This window comes from Vipera ursinii (assembly GCF_947247035.1).
Source record: "Vipera ursinii genome assembly, chromosome: 5".
Lineage (NCBI taxonomy): Eukaryota > Metazoa > Chordata > Lepidosauria > Squamata > Viperidae > Vipera > Vipera ursinii.
This window is the reverse complement of record NC_139518.1, coordinates 41,401,853-41,420,855: the sequence shown is the minus strand read 5'-3', so window position 1 is coordinate 41,420,855 and position 19,003 is coordinate 41,401,853. Positions and strand designations below refer to the sequence as shown.

The 19,003-nt window shown below is 36.0% G+C and overlaps 2 protein-coding genes across 2 annotated transcripts in view; one reads left to right on the top strand and one right to left on the bottom strand.

Moving 5' to 3' along the window:
* Positions 1–997: 997 nt before the first annotated feature.
* Positions 998–17,949, top strand: AGXT (alanine--glyoxylate aminotransferase; the record flags this gene model as incomplete). Its single annotated transcript, XM_083363285.1, has 11 exons — positions 998–1,246; positions 2,737–2,929; positions 8,138–8,202; positions 8,349–8,449; positions 9,849–9,919; positions 11,277–11,361; positions 13,780–13,875; positions 14,898–14,967; positions 16,091–16,186; positions 17,086–17,214; positions 17,708–17,949. The coding sequence occupies 11 exons, from the start codon at positions 998–1,000 to the stop codon at positions 17,813–17,815; spliced, it is 1,263 nt and encodes a 420-aa protein (XP_083219411.1). The 3' UTR covers positions 17,816–17,949.
* ARMC8 (armadillo repeat containing 8) overlaps positions 6,423–19,003 on the bottom strand; it is an 82,416-nt gene continuing 69,835 nt past the window's right edge. Inside the window, exons 24-25 of the transcript XR_014492656.1 lie at positions 8,279–8,440; positions 6,423–6,547 (exon numbers count right to left, since the gene is read on the bottom strand). The gene's annotated coding sequence lies outside the window, so the exon portion shown is untranslated. The remainder of the gene's footprint in view (positions 6,548–8,278; positions 8,441–19,003) is intronic.

Here is a 19,003-nt window from a genome sequence, read left to right as displayed (position 1 = left end):
CCCCTAGCTCAATGTGACCACAATTTAGGAAGGTATTGCCAGAAACTGGTGTTTACTTCCAGTTTCCGGCACATAGCAAACAATGGGTTCACTTAACAACCATCACAAAAAGGTCATAAAATTGGGTCCAGTCACATAATAATCTAATTTGTAACAGTCATGACTTAAGATGGGTGTCAAACTGCCAGCCCGTGGGACGGATGCATCATAGAGAAACCCGCCCACCCCATTGCTGGCAATGGCAAAAAAGTCACGAAATGTCGCAACATGTCACGTGACGTTGCGAGTTTGACGCCCCTGACTTAAGATTGCCAGGGTCAACTATGGTTGTAAATCGAGGACTACATATGCAACATTTTCTGTTTTATCTCAAGGAAAAAAATGACTTAGGCTAGTCCTTCTGAGGCCAGAAAAAGCAAACCAGGAAAGCTATTTATTAATCTTTTATTAAACCTGAATTTCTGCTTCTGGCAAACTATTAACAGAAGATTCCCTTAAGGGATGCCAAAAGGAAAAAAAATATTAAACATTCCATAGGTTTTATTTTGGGGATTTAAACCATAGTCAGAAACAGCAGAATGATCCAGGAGTTGTATCTTTCACAGACTGTGAAAGAAGCAATGTCTAAGTAGGGTAGACAAATAAGTGCTTTGCTATGTTACCCAAAGAACCACAAAAAATATCAGAAGCAGAAATATGTTTGCATGATATTTAACTTTCCAGCTCTTAACAGGTGCAGAATTCTCAGGCCAGAGAAGCCTAAACAGAGTTGGCTGGAGAAAACAGAAGGGCAAGAAGCAGGTTGTCAGTTTGTTGCTGTTTCTTAACTATTTACTATATATATTAACAGGAATCTGAAGAACACTGACAGATCAAAAGAGACTCAATAGTGAAGTACGGGAAGATTTTTCAGAAGACTATAAAAAGGGGAGTGCTGCAACATTTATCTAAGATTTGTTTATTTTGCTTGACTCTGACAACCCATTTAAGGTCAGCGATGGGCAGTTTTTTCCTAGTGCAGCAGGCAATAGGTTTGTGTCGTGTTCGGCTGCCGGTTGTTGTGACTCAGAGATTCTGTACCATGTCTTCTCAAAGACATTGGATGTCTCCCCCTGCATCTCTACTACAGCCACTATCTGTCCCAAACAGATTATTACTAGGACCCGGGCCTTCCAATTCTTCTCCACGTGTCTTATCTGCAAATAGCCGACAACTCATAGGACATCTACACAAAGAGTTGATTCAGGTAAGGATTGCACTTCCAACTTCTTCTAAGATCAGCAGGAATCCTCCATCAATTTCCACTCCCTGCTTTGTATCCTTGAGATACCACACTGACAGATGTTTATTTATTTACTATTAAATTGGTTTTTTAATCTAATAAAGCTCGTATGCTCTTAATTCCATTTTATTTATAGTATTGATTAAGCCTAAAACCAAAAACCAACTAATGGCAAATGAAAAGCTGGAGTTTTTAAAATGAAATTTTTGTTATGTAATTTTTCAGAGCTCTATTGAGAACACTCCCATATGCTTTTGTTTAATTTTGATATTCTGAGTAACAGTTTATAAATCTTCAGGAAAAACAACTCTTTAAATCGATTCAACAATCGCTGTTGAGATCTTCATTCTTCCATATGTCAGTGGGGAAAAAACAAACCCTTACAGTTCTGTTGCCTGGAAATTTAATAGCTTGTTCAAGGCAGTGCTCTCAGACCTAATAGCAAGCATGTACAGTTCAGGTTAGAAACCTATAATCTCTCAGATAATCTGGATATGAGACTTTATGGATCACGCGTTGTTGGTGATATGTTTCGTATTGATGTGTCCTGAAAACCCACGTAATCCTAAATCATCAGACACCTTTTTCCATACCATAATTGCAACTTTGATTGAATTCTAACATTTGTCATTTACCCCTCATAGTAAAACAGAATTACTGCTTATTATAAAAAGAGGACAACCAGTAGGCTATTTGATGAAAAGAAATAAAGAGTGAAGAATAAAACTTAACATCTGGTTGCATCATTATATTGTACCTCAGCTTTTCTAGCCTCATTTTTTCTGGCCTCATCCTGGAACCTAGATGCTGGATGGCCCAAGACTGGAGAAATTGATCAGCACAATTTCAGAATTCTTTCAACCTCTTTGTTCTGTACTGTGTCTGATCTGATCAATGATCATAAAAATTACAAAAACCTGTATCAATAAAACACGACTTAATTATGTTTGCATCTTTGCTCATATCACTTTCATTGCAGCTACATAGGAGCACAAGCCCTAACCTTAAGGGTATATTTTAGGTTTTAAAGCAGCTGAACATAAAAACTATCTGTTCTGTCAGGAAATAGGTGGAAGGGGAGAAAATATAACTTTTACCAAAATTCCTAGGAAACATAATATAACTGTTGTAAGCCATCTAGAGTTGTGTTTTAAAATGGGAGGTCATATAAATCTTAGAGAGAAAATAGGCTGTATTGGTTAAATTTTCCCCAGATTCACACAGCATTAGAATGGAGAAAGCTGATGAAGAATTGTTAATTTCAGAGACATTTTGACCACAGTTGTTTCTTCTAGCTATTGAATTTTTTTCTTAAAACAAAGTATGTTTAAAACAAATAACTTTTAGTTGATAGAACAATATTAGTTAGTTCCTCCTATACATGTTACTCTCAGATGTAAATACATTAAACTATCCCTGAGGGGGAAAAGCTTATTACTTCTTCTTTTTCTCAGATAATGGATGATATCAAGGTGGGAATCCAGTATATATTCCAGACACAGAATCCTCTCACACTGGCTATCAGTGGCACAGGCCACTGTGCAATGGAAGCTGCCTTCCTGAATTTGGTGGAACAGGGAGACAAAGTCTTAGTAGCTGTGAATGGATTTTGGGGAGAACGAGCAACTGACATCGCAAGCAGACTTGGTATGAACTTGGGAGCCTCTTGTTATATTTTCAATAGCCAGTTTCTTTACTGCTAGATGCAAACTGACATTTCTTTTCCTTTTTCTACTGAACCATGTTATTTACTCTCACTGAAATGCCAACTGGCTGCATTTTACAGAACAACCATTATAGCAATTTAATCTTAAATCCCCTTTGACTTTGAGCATACTTCTAGTCACAGCCATCCTATAAAAACCCTTCTGTGTCTCTGATGTGTACCATGATGTCAATTTTTGTTTTTACTATCTCACTACACCCAACAAGTTGTTGCTGCATTTGTCCCATATAAATCATTTTGAGGGACACATAAAAGATATGCATGAAGCTAAGCATTTCTTCATTAAAAGGCATGATTAATTATGTTATAATTTATTCATTATTTTATTAATTTGTTAAAATCATTTATTTTACTTTTTATTTTATGATTATTTTAATGGGACTAGGTCAGGCATGCTAAACCTCTGGCCCGCGGGCCAGATGTGTCATGCCGAAACAGCACCCACCCCATTGCCGGCAATGTGGAAAAGGTCACAATATGTCGCTCGATGTCACGTGATGTCACGAGTTTGACATGCCTGGATAATAATTTATTCAGTAAACCATGGTTAAAACAAATCATGGCTTACTACGTATGTATGGACCCAAACAATGTCGGAATAATTAATAAGAGATTTATTGTAGCACAAAAATCCATAGACTAAAACAGTTTTCCTCAGCTTTGTCTTGTAGATACACTGGGCTACATCTGCTTTATAGTCGGGAAAAGCTGGGATTAAAGATTATAGGGTGGCACACATGAAGCACAAACAGCAATACTGTAAATCATATGTATATAAAACAAAAACAAATCTCACAAAATTACCCAAGTGTAATGAAATATAATTTACATTACACTTGGATAACACTTTCCAAAAGTACAAAGAATGAGAATTTTAATAACTTCATAATACCAGTAATAGGTATATTATTACATGGTTTTCTTGTCATGTATTAACCTAACTAGGTCCTAGTTCTTCCTTTGGAATAATCTGAATTTGGCAGGGTAAAGGTCAAATTGTCCAAGAGGCCATTCTTGTAGTTACCAGCTGCATGAACAACTTAAATGAGCTATTTAAAAAGTCCAGAACACAAACAAACCAGTATGTTGATGCAAAAGATAGGCTTGAATCATATTGTCCTTGTGGAGGTCCAGATCCATAGCCAATGCCAGCAGCTTCAAGAAAAACTTCCATTACCTTGAACTGAATCATTTCTTCTGATGCAGATCCACAAATGTAATAATCTGAACTAGCATCATAGCAGAGGGCAAACAGTTAAATCCCTCCCCTATTCCATGCCAGGATCTTGATCAGTGATATTTGTTAAAATCCATTAATGCAATTATTTTATTTTTAATCTTTATTTTTTAACAGAATTCAATAATAATCATTCAACAAAAATGTGTCATCTGAATATCTTATTCACTAATACAAATTAAGTTCCTAATCCCTAAATCTTTTCTCTAACCATTGATAAAATAGGTCCCAAGTTTGAAAATATTCTGTTTCTTCTTTTTCTTTCAACCTTAAAGTATGTGTGTCCATTTCTGCACAGTCTAGCATTTTTTTTATTGAAAAGTTTTAAAATACATTTTATCTTTAACAATCCCCCCTCCCCCTCCCCTACCTATCCCTCCCTACCCCTCCCCCCCTTCCCCCCCCCCCGACTTCCCAGAGCTAAGTACAGGGTATAAAAACAAAAAACAATCATAAGCATCCATATGCTACCAACAATAAATTCTTAAATCTATCACTCTCTAGCTCAAATAAGATAACTACAAGCAATACTAACATTTCATATAGAAAAAAAAGAAAAAAAATAGAAAGGAAGACTTATTCAAATGCTAAATGAAACTTTTTAGTCCCATATTTGTTCTGGATATATTCAATCCATTTTTTCCACTCCATAATATAACGTTCTTGCGAGTGATCTTTCAAATAAGCCAAGATCTTTGCCATCTCTGCCAGGTCAGAAACCTTTAAAGTCCATTCTTCTATGGTCAGCAATTCCTCCTTCTTCCAGTATTGACCTATTAAAAGTCTTGCTGCTGTAATTAAATTCAACATCAACTTAGTGTCCACAACCGTAGCATCTGTAATTATACCCAACAAAAAGAGTTGCGGACAAAACTTTATCCTTTGCTTGAAAATCTTCTCCATATTCCACCAAATTTTTATCCAAAAAGCCTTGACCTTTTTACAAGTCCACCAAATGTGAAAATATGTTGCATCTTCGCCACCACACCTCCAGCATTTTGGCTGATAATTCGGATACATACTTGCAAGCTTTTTAGGATCTAAATGCCATCTATAAAACATTTTATAAAAGTTCTCTCTTAAATTTTGAGCTTGTGTAAATTTTACGTTCCTCATCCAGATCTTTTCCCACGTGTCCATTGTAATAACTTCTTGGATGTTCTGGGCCCATTTTATCATACAATCTTTAACAAGTTCTGTTTCTGAGTCAATTTCAATCAATGCAAGATATATCCGTTTGATATGTGCTGGACCCTGATTTCTAATTTGCTTTATCAAATTTTCATCAGTCATTGTAAAACCAGTTTTCTGATCTTCTTTCCACCTGGCCCGTAACTGAGTATATTGAAACCAAGTTTGAACAATCTTCTCATCTCGCAAGAGGTTATACGGCTTCAAACACCAGACATTTCTTTCCAGACTTAAAATCTCCTTATACGTAGTCACATCATGTTTGAAGCCAACATTTATGTTTTCTATTGCGTGTTTTGGAATTGCCCACAATGGCATCTTGCAGTCTAACTTATGTCTATACTTCTTCCAAACTCTCAACAATGCCTGTCTTAAAATATGCACTTTAAACACATTATCTACCTTCTTATCATACAACAAATATGCATGCCAGCCAAATAACAAGTCGTGGCCCTCAAGATTTAATAATCTCTCTTGTGTCAAATTAATCCAATCACTTATTCCTGCTAACGCAGCAGCTTCATAATATAATTTAAGATTGGGCATTTTAAGACCACCTCTTTCACGAGCATCCTGCATAATCTTAAGTTTAACTCGTGGCCTTTTCCCTGCCCAGACAAATTTATTGATACCCCGCTGCCATTCTTACAGATTAGAATCTTTCTTAAGAACCGGTATCATTTGAAATAAGAATAAAAATTTAGGCAGGACATTCATTTTCACTGCTGCGATTCTTCCCAACAAAGACAATTGCAATTTTTCCCAACTCTCCATTTCTTTTTGAATTTTCCCCCATAATTTTTCATAGTTATTTTTATATAACTTTGTATTAGAGGGTGACAAAAACACCCCCAAATACTTGACCCTTTTAGCAATCTCAAATCCAGTTAATCCTTCTAAAAGAGCCTTTTGCGATACTGTCATATTTTTGGCCAGAATTTTAGTCTTTTGTGCATTAACTTTAAATCCAGAAACCTTCCCATAGGTTTTTTGGATTATTTCTTCTTCTGGTGGTATTTCTTCCAATATTGTGCAAACATAATTCTTCCCGCTGTTATCACATGCAGAATCAAATATGTACTTTGCTTATCAAGTTTTTCTGACATTATACCTAGTTTAAAAAAATCAGATTTATAGTCTATGTGTTTCTCTAACATTTTTTCTAACCAAGTGTGGATTATTGTCCAATATCTCCTTGCTTTAACACATGTGCACCACCTATGATAATAAGTACCTGGTTTGTGTTTACATTTCCAACATTTCTCTGACATATTTTTAAACATTGTTTGCTAATCTTGTTGGTGGCAAGTGCCATCTATAGAATATTTTATATAAGTTTTCTTTATATGAAGCTGACATTGTCAATTTATAGTTTCTTTCCCATAAACTTTGCCACTTCTCTAAGTCTATATTATATCCAAAATTCTTTGCCCATACTATCATTGTGTCTTTTACTTGTTCATCTTCCATTTTGAGATTTAATAAGAAATTGTACATTTTTTAAAATTAACTTTTCATCGGAAGTTAGCAATGTCTGATCAAACATAGTCTGCTCTTTATAAAATCCATACTGTTGATATCTTAGTCATATCTGACTTGCATTTGTAAATGTGACCATCATGTTAAATGGAGGGTATTGATTTAATGCAATTATTTTATGATATTCATATATAAAAGAAATAAAATTTAGGTTATCACCATATGTCTGATAAAGTGAGCAAACCAAACTATTATCTTTCAATGATGTAGTAGCTGCACATGTACTTTGCTTCCAAAAAGTATCATTGTGAAATTCCAATTGAGATATATTCCTGTCTAAAATTCTGGAGAACTGCTGCTGATCAGTTTACTTAACTCTGAATCAAAATGAAATAATAGTCTATTTTTGAAAAACTGTGTTACTGATTCAATCCTCTAATTGTGTGGTTCAGCTTTTATGAGTAAGAACTTGAATTGGGTTAAAATTCCTGATGGAATAACATTACTGTAAGACTCATTGCCTTTTCTTAGTTTAGAAAAAAGTCCTTTTGCTTTTTAAATAATCAGTGAGACATTTTAATAATTAATTCCCCCCCAACCCACGTTTAATGATAGCATATGTTGGAAGGTCCCATGGAATCTAGCTGGACTTTGACAGGTCCAAAGTATTCAAGTTAATATATGACTCATAGCAAACAGTGACTCTAAAATAGTTGGTTGCACTCTCCTACTTGAAATGTGAAGTGACTATAGTCTTCTTGTTACTCAGGAATGCTAATCCAATCCCAATCCTTAACCTCAAAGGCTGAATCACACAATTAATAGATTGAACCAGTAATACAATCTGGCTAGTCGAAATCACTGTAGCACAAGTTTGCAAGGTTTGCCGAGAAATATTTTGTGTTCATTTGTCACATTAGCATGCACATCTGAAGCTCACTGTTTAAGAAAAGGATTTTTACTTAAGAAAATCCAACCTCGTTAACATGGAATTTCTAAAGGGATATTAAGGAGACAATTTCTTTTATTTCAGTTTATAATAAAGTGATTTCCCATGAAATGAAGGGATTGTCAGTACTTTGTTATGTGATATGAAACACATGCTTTATTTTTTTTCTGAGCATTATTTTTCTGAAGCTTTAAGAGCTGCTTCTTCCTTTGCTTTTAATTCTGTATTATTATTATTATTATGCTTAAGAAACATATTATTTATTCCCTATAGGAGCTGAAGTACATCAATTGGTAAAGGCTCCTGGAGAATATTTTACTTTAGAAGAAATAGAAAGGGTGAGTTGTGGGGAAGTACCAAAAGTATATTTGGATGTACCAGGGACAACCCATAAAAATTCATCTTCCTACTTACTAGAAACATGCTATTGACTTGTTTTTTCTTTGCATGATTTTTTTTCTTTTTCTCTTGATGTGCCACTTAGGGCTTGATGCAGCATGCTCCCTTTTTATTTTTCATCACACATGGAGAATCATCCACTGGAGTAGTTCAGCCACTGGATGGCCTGGGAGATCTCTGTCACAGGTCAGTGAAGGAAGGAACAACACCATTGTTTTTAGAACTAAAATCATAGGGCTGCTACCTATAACTGAAGATGGATCTGGGAATTACTGAAAATCTATGGCATATGTTTGTCATTCAATACAAAAGTATTTCAGCTAAATGCTTGGCTTTGAAAATAAAATAAAAACAAAAATCATATTACAAATTAGACTGCAGGGGAGTATAATAGTGACACATATTGATTGGTTTGTAGGCTACTTCAAGGTAGCTTACATGTTAGAGACTAAAATAGCAAAATTGTAGTAATAAAAAAAAGATGAGCCAAAGAAACAATAATACACACAACACTCAGTGCATATATTAATGTGCAGAAAAGATAATGCAACCATACACCAAATGAGATCATGATCAGATTTTTTATGACTAGCAATTGTGCTTTTTAAAATTCAGCTTCTAAAACTGTTGGTCATAAAAACTGGATAATGATAATTTATGTTGCTATTGAATTTCAGTGAAGTGGTCTAAGGAGGAAAGGTGGCTTGTATGGGCACATCTGACATTTAAAATGTCCTTACTGTATATATAGTGCATCAATATGATTAATGAAGAGTAACTGTTATTTGAGAAGCATAATGATAAAATACAGGGGTTTGGGGGTCCTTGGTGCTCTCTGAGGTTGGTTTTTTTCTTAAAGAGATTTCATTACCAAACATATAGGTAAACAAAATGACAAATGGACAAAATATCACTTTTACAAGATCATCTCAAGTACTTAGAAATAAGAAGAGTTTTACTTTTAGCTACAAAATCTACAACAAACAAGCAGGAAAGATAGATTCGGAGAATGCTTCATTTTTCTCCTCCATTTATTTTTTGTTACAAAATGCAACTGTTCAATTAGAAGTATACTTCTCAAAGTTGCTCAGTTGTATAAAGGAAGAATATGGAAGTCTTGTGCCTTTTCTTCTATGAGTAATAAAATAATCCTGGGAAAGTAATTTTCAGTCAACCCCTCCCCCCAGCCAACATTGCTCATGAGACAAGAGTTAACAGCTTTCCAACATTTAACTACAAAGCACATCCAAAGGAAATCTGTTAAATATATAATTTAAATTCTACCAATCTTTATTTAAAAGTCAGTGATAGTTACTTGTAGATCACCAATATGGCTCCTACAGCATCACCAGCTGGCTACTATCAATCCAAATATTTAAAAATTAATGTTTTAATTTTTTTCAATTAAAATGGCTGAAATTCTGCCAGATCTACCAGATATGAGTTTTCAAACTTTCATTTTTAAAAACATTGAAAACAATTCAATTTTTAAAACTGAAACCTGCAACATCCATGTAAAATCATACAATATTGATCACTTTCTAGAAAACTAGTTGATCCCTGATACATTCTTTCATTGTTTTAGATATAATTGCTTGCTACTGGTAGATGCTGTGGCATCATTAGGTGGCACTCCAATACTTATGGACCAGCAAGGTGAGCAAGATACAGCAATCTGTCCTTGTAGCATGAACATTTGTTCTTATTCTATAGCATTAATTTCTGGTTTGTTTTTTTCCCCCAATGTAGAACTGAATTTTACTTCAGAATTATTTGATCAACCCTTTTTAGTGAAATTTCATACTAGAAGTGTGAATTTGCTCAGAATATACTTTGGGCATGAACTCTTTTAATTGCAGAGTAACAATAGCAGAAAGAATTTCAAAAGCAATATTACAGGAGACAATTCTACTTTAAATTATAGCCATAGTATATGAAAAATCCCTGAAGATCCCTAAACTGTTTCCAAAGCTCTTCCATTTACTAACCAGTCCTCTGCTCCTAATTGGGGAGCCACTGCCTAATAAGGCAAATAACCCCATTTCATGAGAAAGATGCCCACTTCATGAGGAAGTCTCACTTTACCATGTAGTCCATAAGGCACTTTCCTGCAGCCACTGATATGTAGTTATTAAAGTATTGGACTAAAACAAGGAAGATCCAGAGACAAGTCTACCATTGGTTATTGAATAACTTCTGGCCAGTCAATCCCCCTCCTACCAGTGGTGGGATTCAAATATGTGAACAACTGGTTCTCTGTGTGGATGCCACTTCCGGAAGTCCATTCTGGGCCTGGGCAACAAAAAAATAGCTACCAGTTCTGCCGAAGTGGTGCGAACTGGTTGAATCCCACCACTGCCTCCTACCAATTTGTTTCCAAGGGATCAAATGAAGAGATATCCCACCATAGGTCCCCTTGAACTCTTAGGCAGGTTATAAATCTAACAAAATGTTGCCCTTGGACCAAAATACAGATTCTCCTCAGGCATACCTTGCAGAGAGTGATAAGTAAATCTAAAACTAACTAAATCTGAAGCTAATGTTTAGGTAACTCAAAGAGGTTAGTTCACTGGGAATGAAGGAAACAGATGGTTAAAGACCATGCTAGTTGATTCATAGAAATGGCAACTGACAATATTACAGGGTTATCAGGTTGATGAAAAAAGAATTACATGAACCAATAAGGGCCCCTCCTAAAGAGTCTGGAGGATTATATTCTTTTTTAAATTGCTCCTAGACCTTGGCATTTGTGGGAAAGATGTTGATAGCTAAACCGGTTTGTGCAGTAATGCATGCCACATAATACTGTATATAAAATGAACACTGCATTCCAACAAATCAATTTCACGTTGAATTCTAAAATTAGCTACTGTCTCACAAAATGCTGGTAGAGACAGAAGAAAGTAGAAAGCAAAAACCCAAGAGTTTTTTTTAATGATAAATTTATTTCCTGCATTTATAACAGTGATTCAAATGAAGAAACTCCTAACAAATTTTCTTATTAAATGCACAGGAATTGACATTCTGTATTCTGGCTCCCAGAAAGTTTTAAGTGCACCACCTGGTGCTTCTCCCATTTCTTTCAGCAACAGAGCCAGGTAAGGAAATTTGTCTATGAAATTATGATTTTCAAGTACTCTATTTTTCTGGGACAAGACATACACTGAGTAAGAGAAATAAGAACATATTTATTTCTGAGCACAAAGATATATTAGAAACACAATTGCCAGAACTGAACATATCTGGAAGGCAACATCATGTAGATAGCTAGAGAAAACTTCCTCAGAGCTTTATACAAAAATAAAAGATAATCAGCAGCTTCCACAGCAGTACATCCAACCTATTCTACAGGCATGATGCTACAACAGAGTATCTTATTGCAACGTGGTGACACAGAACCTATTGTGAAAAAAGAGCTAGTTTGGGATAGTGGCTTAAGACAGCGGCCCCCAACCTTTGGGGCCTGGTGGCCTGGCTGGGGGAAAGAGGGTAACTGGGCCAGCACACACATGCAGCCCTTGCGCAAGTAGCAGGCCAGAACACACATGCAAGTACCCACTGGCCTGCCCCCCCACAAGTTGAGTTGCTCATGTGTGCGCACGCATTCCAGCCAACCACTTACGTGGCCCAATTCCAAGTAGGCCATGGCCCAATAGTGGGCTGCAACCGGTGGTTTAAGGCATCAGGGTAGAAACCAGGAGACCTTGAGTCGCATAGCTGCAGGAAGGTGGCAATGGCAAATCCACTGGTCTTAGTATCTAAATCTCAGAGTCCAAACATCATGCCTTTTTGTAAACCTTAAGCAAACATTCTATCTGAAAATCTCAGGAGGTATAGTAGGAACATTCTATTTGATTGCATAGATACTATTTCCAAGACTGTCGCACATTTTAGCAGTTGCAGGCAGGTTTACAATTTTTGACTTAAACCTGCAAGGTGGTTTCCACTGAATAATAATACTATGCTTCAAACCATCCTTGGAAAATGTATTGTCCAAACTCAGAATGCATACAAGTATATACTAAATGGCATGGGTCCGGGTTACTTACGGGAGCACCTGCGGCCGGCATCAACTTCCCTTCGTCCAGTGCACTCCCACAGAGAGGGCCTCCTTAGGGTGCCGTCGGTCAAAGAGTGTCGACTGGCGGCCCCCAGGGGGAGGGCGTTCTCTGTGGGCGCACCAGACCTTTGGAACCGTTTACCGGTGGAGCTCCGGATGGCTCCCGACCTTCGCTCCTTTCAACGTGACCTAAAAACATATTTATTTGAACAAGCCGGCCTGGTCTGATGGGTTTAGGGGTATTTTAATGTTATTGTATTAACGTATTGAATTGGGCTGTAATATTTAATATTTTTTTAACTTTTGTATGTTGTATTTTATTGTATTGCCCTGTACACCGCCCTGAGTCCTTCGGGAGAAGGGCGGTATAGAAATTAAATTATTATTATTATTATTATTATTATTATTATTATTATTATTATTATTATTATTATTATTATATTATTATTATTATTATTATTATTATTATTATTATTATTTACATAATATAGATGCAGAGCAAGGTATATTCATTTTAAAATATTCATACAGCTTTTGCTTCCTGAATTAGCAGCAGTACCAAGGACCTACCCAAAAATTTATTTGTATCCCACCTTTCTTATTTTTACAAATGCATCCAGCACACCTTTCTCCTTCTACTTTCCCCACAACAACAATCCTGGGAGGAGGGTTGGGCTGAGAAACAGCGACTGGCCCAAAGTCACCCAGCTGGCTTTCATGACTAAGGCAGGACTTGAACTCATAATCTCCTGGTTTTTAGCCTGGTGATTTAAACACTAGACCAAACTGGCTCTCATGCATGATATGAATGTTAAGAACTGGAAATACACTGTATTATGGTAAATTGCTGGCTGTGGTACAATTACTGCATTTTCTCAGGAAACTTTCTGGTCCAAATTTTACAACTTTCTCCCCCACTGCCCCTCCCCCCGTTTGAAATGCAACTTTCAGACATATATTAAGTGCTGAACATAGCAAGAGCATTTACTAAAAACTCTTTTACAATCCTGTAATCCCTTAGGGCAGGGGTAGGCAACCTCGGCTCTTTTATGACTCATGGACTTCAACTCCCAGAATTCCTGAGTCATAGCATAGCTGACTCAGGAATTCTGGGAGTTGAAGTCCATGAGTCATAAAAGAGCCGAGGTTGCCTACCCCTGCCTTAGGGGTAACTGGATGAAGCTGAGCATTTCCTGGCCGATACCTTTCCTGACCCCATGGGGTGTTCACAGACAATTTTTTTTCTTTGTGCCCTATATGAGAAACATATTCTGCTACCTAGGATTGAACTCTCAACTTTCCAAGTGGAAGGCAAGCATCTTCACCACTAGGTCACCACGGCACTCAGTACAGACCATATACTATGAACCATTTAAAAATAAATAAATGATAGACAATGGCTCCACTTTGAGGGTGGACTTCCTGAAGTGCTAATCAAAAATTTTCATCATGCCAGAAAGAAGATTCATACTAGGAAAACAAAACCAACTTCCTTTTACCTGGATGTGGAAGAGCTATCTACATACTGGGGCTGCGATGGTAATCCAAGAAAGTGAGCATTTATACAGCTCTTCTACTTTGATCTTGAGAAAATGGCTTTCTTGTTTCCTGGAACTGGTCTGGGAACTCTTCTGTTATGTTGCCAAATGAGAAAATGTTAAAACAATACCAGCATTTTGATTACAGGTAGTCCTTGACTTACAACAATTTGTTTAGTGCCTGTTGAAAGTTGCAACGGCACTGAAAAAAAGTGACTTATGACCGTTTTTCACATGACCTTTGCAGCGTTCCTATGATCATATGATCAAAATTCAGATGCTTGGCAACTGGTTTATACTTATGAATGCTGCTGTGTCCCAAGCTCATGTGATTACCTTTTGTGATGTTCTGACAAAGTCAGAAGCCAGATTCACTTAACTAGGTTACTAACTTATCAGCTGCAGTGATTCACTTAACTGATGCAAGAAAGACTGTAAAATGGGGCAAAACACACTTAACAAATATCTTAGCTTAACAGAAATTTTGTGCTCAACTGTGGTTGCAAATCAAGGACTACCTGTATATCTGTGAGAATGCAGGAAATGATTTTGTAGAGCTAAATAATCAAAAGCTTTGATCTCTCAGTCCTGCCTTTCTTTGCATTTTCAAAGCAGTCTCCCTTGTTTTGCCTTGAAAATGTGCAAGTCGCATGACTCAGCTTTAAATTTTTAATTCTTAAATTATGATTCTTGGAGTCTTCCTTTGGCTATGAAAGCTCTTTAGATGAATTTTATTAAACAACCTAACCTGCCTCAGAGGCCAATTGCTGTGGGAAAAGCTGAAGGAAGAGTGTTATGTGCACAATCTCAAGATTCTGAAGGAGGCAGAATATAAATCTAATGAAATAAAATCACCAACAAACAAGGAGATATCCATTTAACTATGACTTTATATATTTAATTGACTTAAGATTGTTCTACTTTCATTCCTGGTCTTGTTTTAAAATTGAAACTGGCAACAGAAAAGATTATAGCTGGAATCTCTTCATTTGTTTCTATATAAGCTGCTAGATGTATTATATGCCATTTTTTACAGGTATCATCATACTGCACCTATCAGCACATTCTTCTGCTTGCGAGAAGCTTTGGCAATTTTTGCAGAAAAGGTCAGTTGCTGCAGGCACTTTATAATATTGGAAATAGCATTTTTTTAAAAGAAAATTTTACTATTTTATACACACACATATATTGGTGTACACATCTGCAACATACTTAATCCCACTTAAGCGGGCTGTTCAAGCTGGTGGTCATAGAAGGCACAGTGATCAAGCCCTTTGGGCTTTCCAGTGTGGGATTCCTCAGGGTTTGGTCAGCTCCTTGATATTATTTAATATCTATATGAAACTGCTGGGATAGGTTATCAATTGGTTCAGGATGAGGTATCAATATGAAGATGATACCAGTTCACATCCCTACCCTGGGTTGAACTGCAGTGACTCTAGAAATCTTGAACTGGCACCCAGAGGCTATATAGCTGAATGTGGCAAAACAAAGTCCTTGCAGTGCAGCACTGAGTTATATTAGGCAAAGCATTGCCAAAATAGAATCTACCTCTTTTGTGAATATTAGGTTCATCAGGGCAGGGGTGGAAATGTTGCAAATGTTTGGAAGCTGTTATTTCTGCCAAGTTTTTACTAAGTACTTACTGAATGGGTATTTTGAGTCTGTAAACAATAGTACATAAATATTATGTATTCAAATATACAGAAAGATGTTGTGCTTAACTTACAGAATTTGACCAGAGCTGCTTGCATTTTTTACATACAAATCTGTTAGCAAGGCTACTGTTTTCCCAGTCACAACATACGGCCATGAAACAAAATGGTATCTTTGAATTCTGGTAGCACAGGCTGCATAAAGAATTTCTGCAATCAATACTAGATGAAATAAATTCAGATTGTCACCAGTAATACAGTTAAAACTTAAATATTCTGGACATAGGCAAAAGAATGAATCATGAAGGCAAGTTCCTAAGGCTGGGGAAAAATTTAAGGTGGTTAAATAAGAGCCAATAGAAGACAAAGTGGCTAGAACTATCAATGATCGCTTATAACGTTAAGAACTCAGGAGAAATTGCTGGGAGACAATCCAGGCAAAATTATATCCATCACATCCTTAAGACTAGAAACTTAACTGAACAACAAAATGCATAACGTAAATATATGTTCAGGTTTTTTAAACTTTATTTTTTTGTATATAGGGAAATAAATATTTTCATTTTCTACACAGGGACTAGAGACATCCTGGAAGCTTCATAAAGAAAACAGCCTCTATCTCTGTGCAGGACTGCAGAAGTTAGGTCTCAAACCCTTTGTGAAAGAACCAGTAAGAATGAAATTAATCACAAATGTAGAATATGGATCAAAGTAATTACTCATTAAGTTTTATATGGGGAAGACTGTTTAGGGTAAATTTAGATAACTGAGCAAAGTAGGTAATAAAATGATTGCTACAAAGACAAAATCAATAATGGGAATCAGAATTAAATCCTTGCCTCGAATAGTTTCTACCCGTACTTGTTTACATAGCAGACTAGGAAAAAAAAAACCCTACATTTTTCCAGACTTTGAGCCAGAGGAAAGAGATCATACTGGAGCTATGAATACTTATTCCACTTTCATAACTTGAAAATAATATTTTGTATGGTGGCAAAACCTGATCCAAAAGTGTATTTATTATTTATTTATTTATTAATTGAATTTATATACCGCCCTATTCCCAAAGGACTCATATGCATGCTATTTTGTGAATTTAAAAGGTAAAGGTTACCCCGCACATGTGTGCTAGCCGTTTCCAACTCTAGGGGCCGGTGCTCATCTCCGTTTCAAAGCTGAAGAGCCAGCACTTGTCCAAGGACATCACCGTAGTGGTCCCTATTTTCCTCCTTGCATTTTTACGTGTTGGCAGAAGCTGGGACGAGTAACAGGCGCTCACTCGGGATTCGACCCGCCAAACTGCCGACCATCTGATCGACAAGCTCAGCGTCCTAACCCACTGAGCCACCGTGTCCCGTAAATTTCTGAATTTACCCATTCATTAATATATAATTGGTTACTTTTGCTAAGAGGCTTCTCAAAAGTGAGCATGAGGGATAGACACAAAGCCAGAACTAAAGAATAAATTTCCTTTTAATACTATTGATACAATTTCTTTCAAATTCTGGAGATAAAGTATTATTCAAATACCCAAACCACCTGAATGGCTGTTTTGCTTTCTTTTCTAAGGATGCAAGACTTCCAACAGTCAACACTATCTTTGTGCCCGAGGGATATGACTGGAAGGAAATAACTGAATATATTATGAAAAATCATGAGATTGAGGTGTCTGGAGGCCTGGGTCCTTTAGCAGGCAAGGTAAATACAGGGTCATGGAGAGAAAATAGTGAATCAGATGTGGTTGCCTGGTTCCTGAAGAATGCTTTGTAAAGGTTGTATTAAACAGATTGAACTATTAATTACAAATTATATAGCACAAAGATTTAACATTACTGGTAAGGCAAAGGCTGTAAGTTCATCTTGTCTGTGAAAAACCGGCATGTTCTTTAATGTAGCAATCTTTCTGATGTTGATTTTCTCTATAAACAATGAAGAATCTTAAAGCATGTTACCTCAAACCACTTCTGTGATTTAAGAGTCTCAAAGATTATCAAATAATAAAGTATCTAATAATCTGTAGCCTGTATGAAACAGCATGTTGGTACCTGAATTTAGTACGATAGAAATTATTATACATATAGAGTAAAAATTATAAATATGATTCCAGTGTACAAGTAAAATCAAGGGAAGAGTTGGCTGGAGTTTTCCAGACAGTCACAAAACACTTACTTAAATGTTTTTTTATCATCAGATTTTTCGCATTGGACTCATGGGCTATAACTCCACTAAACCCAACGTTGACAGACTCCTCCAAGCCATGGGAGAGGCCCTCCAGCACTGTCTCAAGAACAAACTCTGAGTTCCTTTTTTTCACTTTCTCATTCTTCAATCTGCTTTGTGCAGAAGCAGCCAACCAACCGTTCTCTTCTATAGTTCATTTGTCAAGAGAGCAGAGCTAATGAACCAAGGTACTGGAGAAGCCTTCTGCACAAGTTTCTTAACTGCATAATTCAAAAATACATATGTAGCTACAGGTTACATTTTACACAAGGATAAAATCTGTTTTCATTTCAATTAATTTTTATTCACTAATGTAATCAAATTATATTCAAATTATTAAATGGGATTTGGCTTGTTGTCATTCCTTTTGCATCTCTGCACTGAATGTATAGTCTTGTGCAAAGTGGCTAATGTTTACATCATAGACACTTTAGATAGCATGCAGGTGTATCTATACCAATTTTTATTTTTCCTATTAGAGCTTCCTGTTTCTGATTGTGATACTGAATCTTCTAAACTTGAGTAAATTATTGGAAATTGTTGTACATGCAATATTGAGATACACCTCTTTCAGCTGTAAGTTATAAATATGGAAAGCCACCATTGTGACCGAGTGAGTGACACCAATGGAGTTAACTTGGAAAGATAACTTGGAAATCATCTGCCCAGCAAGATATTCTTGTTATTCAGAAAGGAAACTAAATTTGAACCATTCAGTATTTCATTCCCTATATCACCTCCTGCTTCTAGAAATTTTGCAATGATAGAAGTTTCTAAACAACTATATGGCATTTGTCTTTTTTTTTAAAAAAAATATTTTAAATAGTATCTGAATATTCAAAAGTAAAAATAACCTGGGAATAAGAATTATGATAAACATCATCCAGCAAACTTACAACATTAGATAACATTCCATATAAGTTACAACAAAATGCTGCCAAAGGAAGAATGTTTTCCATTTATCAAATATGTGGTTTTATTACTCTCCAGCACCAACTTAAACATTTTCATTTTTAAAAAAGTCCAAAAAACTTTGAAAGAATAGAAGGGCATAGTTTTCCTTGAAATCCTGGTGATTACATGTTCTTACTGAAATTGAAATTTTATTTATAACCAGTGACCAGCAAATTAACTACAATTAAAACAACCTGTACATAGAAGCATGCTCAAAATACAGTAAGAGCGATAAAATCACCAAATGGACGTGCCAGTTTAAATTTGCAAAAAAAAAAAAAAGAGACTAAGAAAAATTTAATAAAATAAAGAC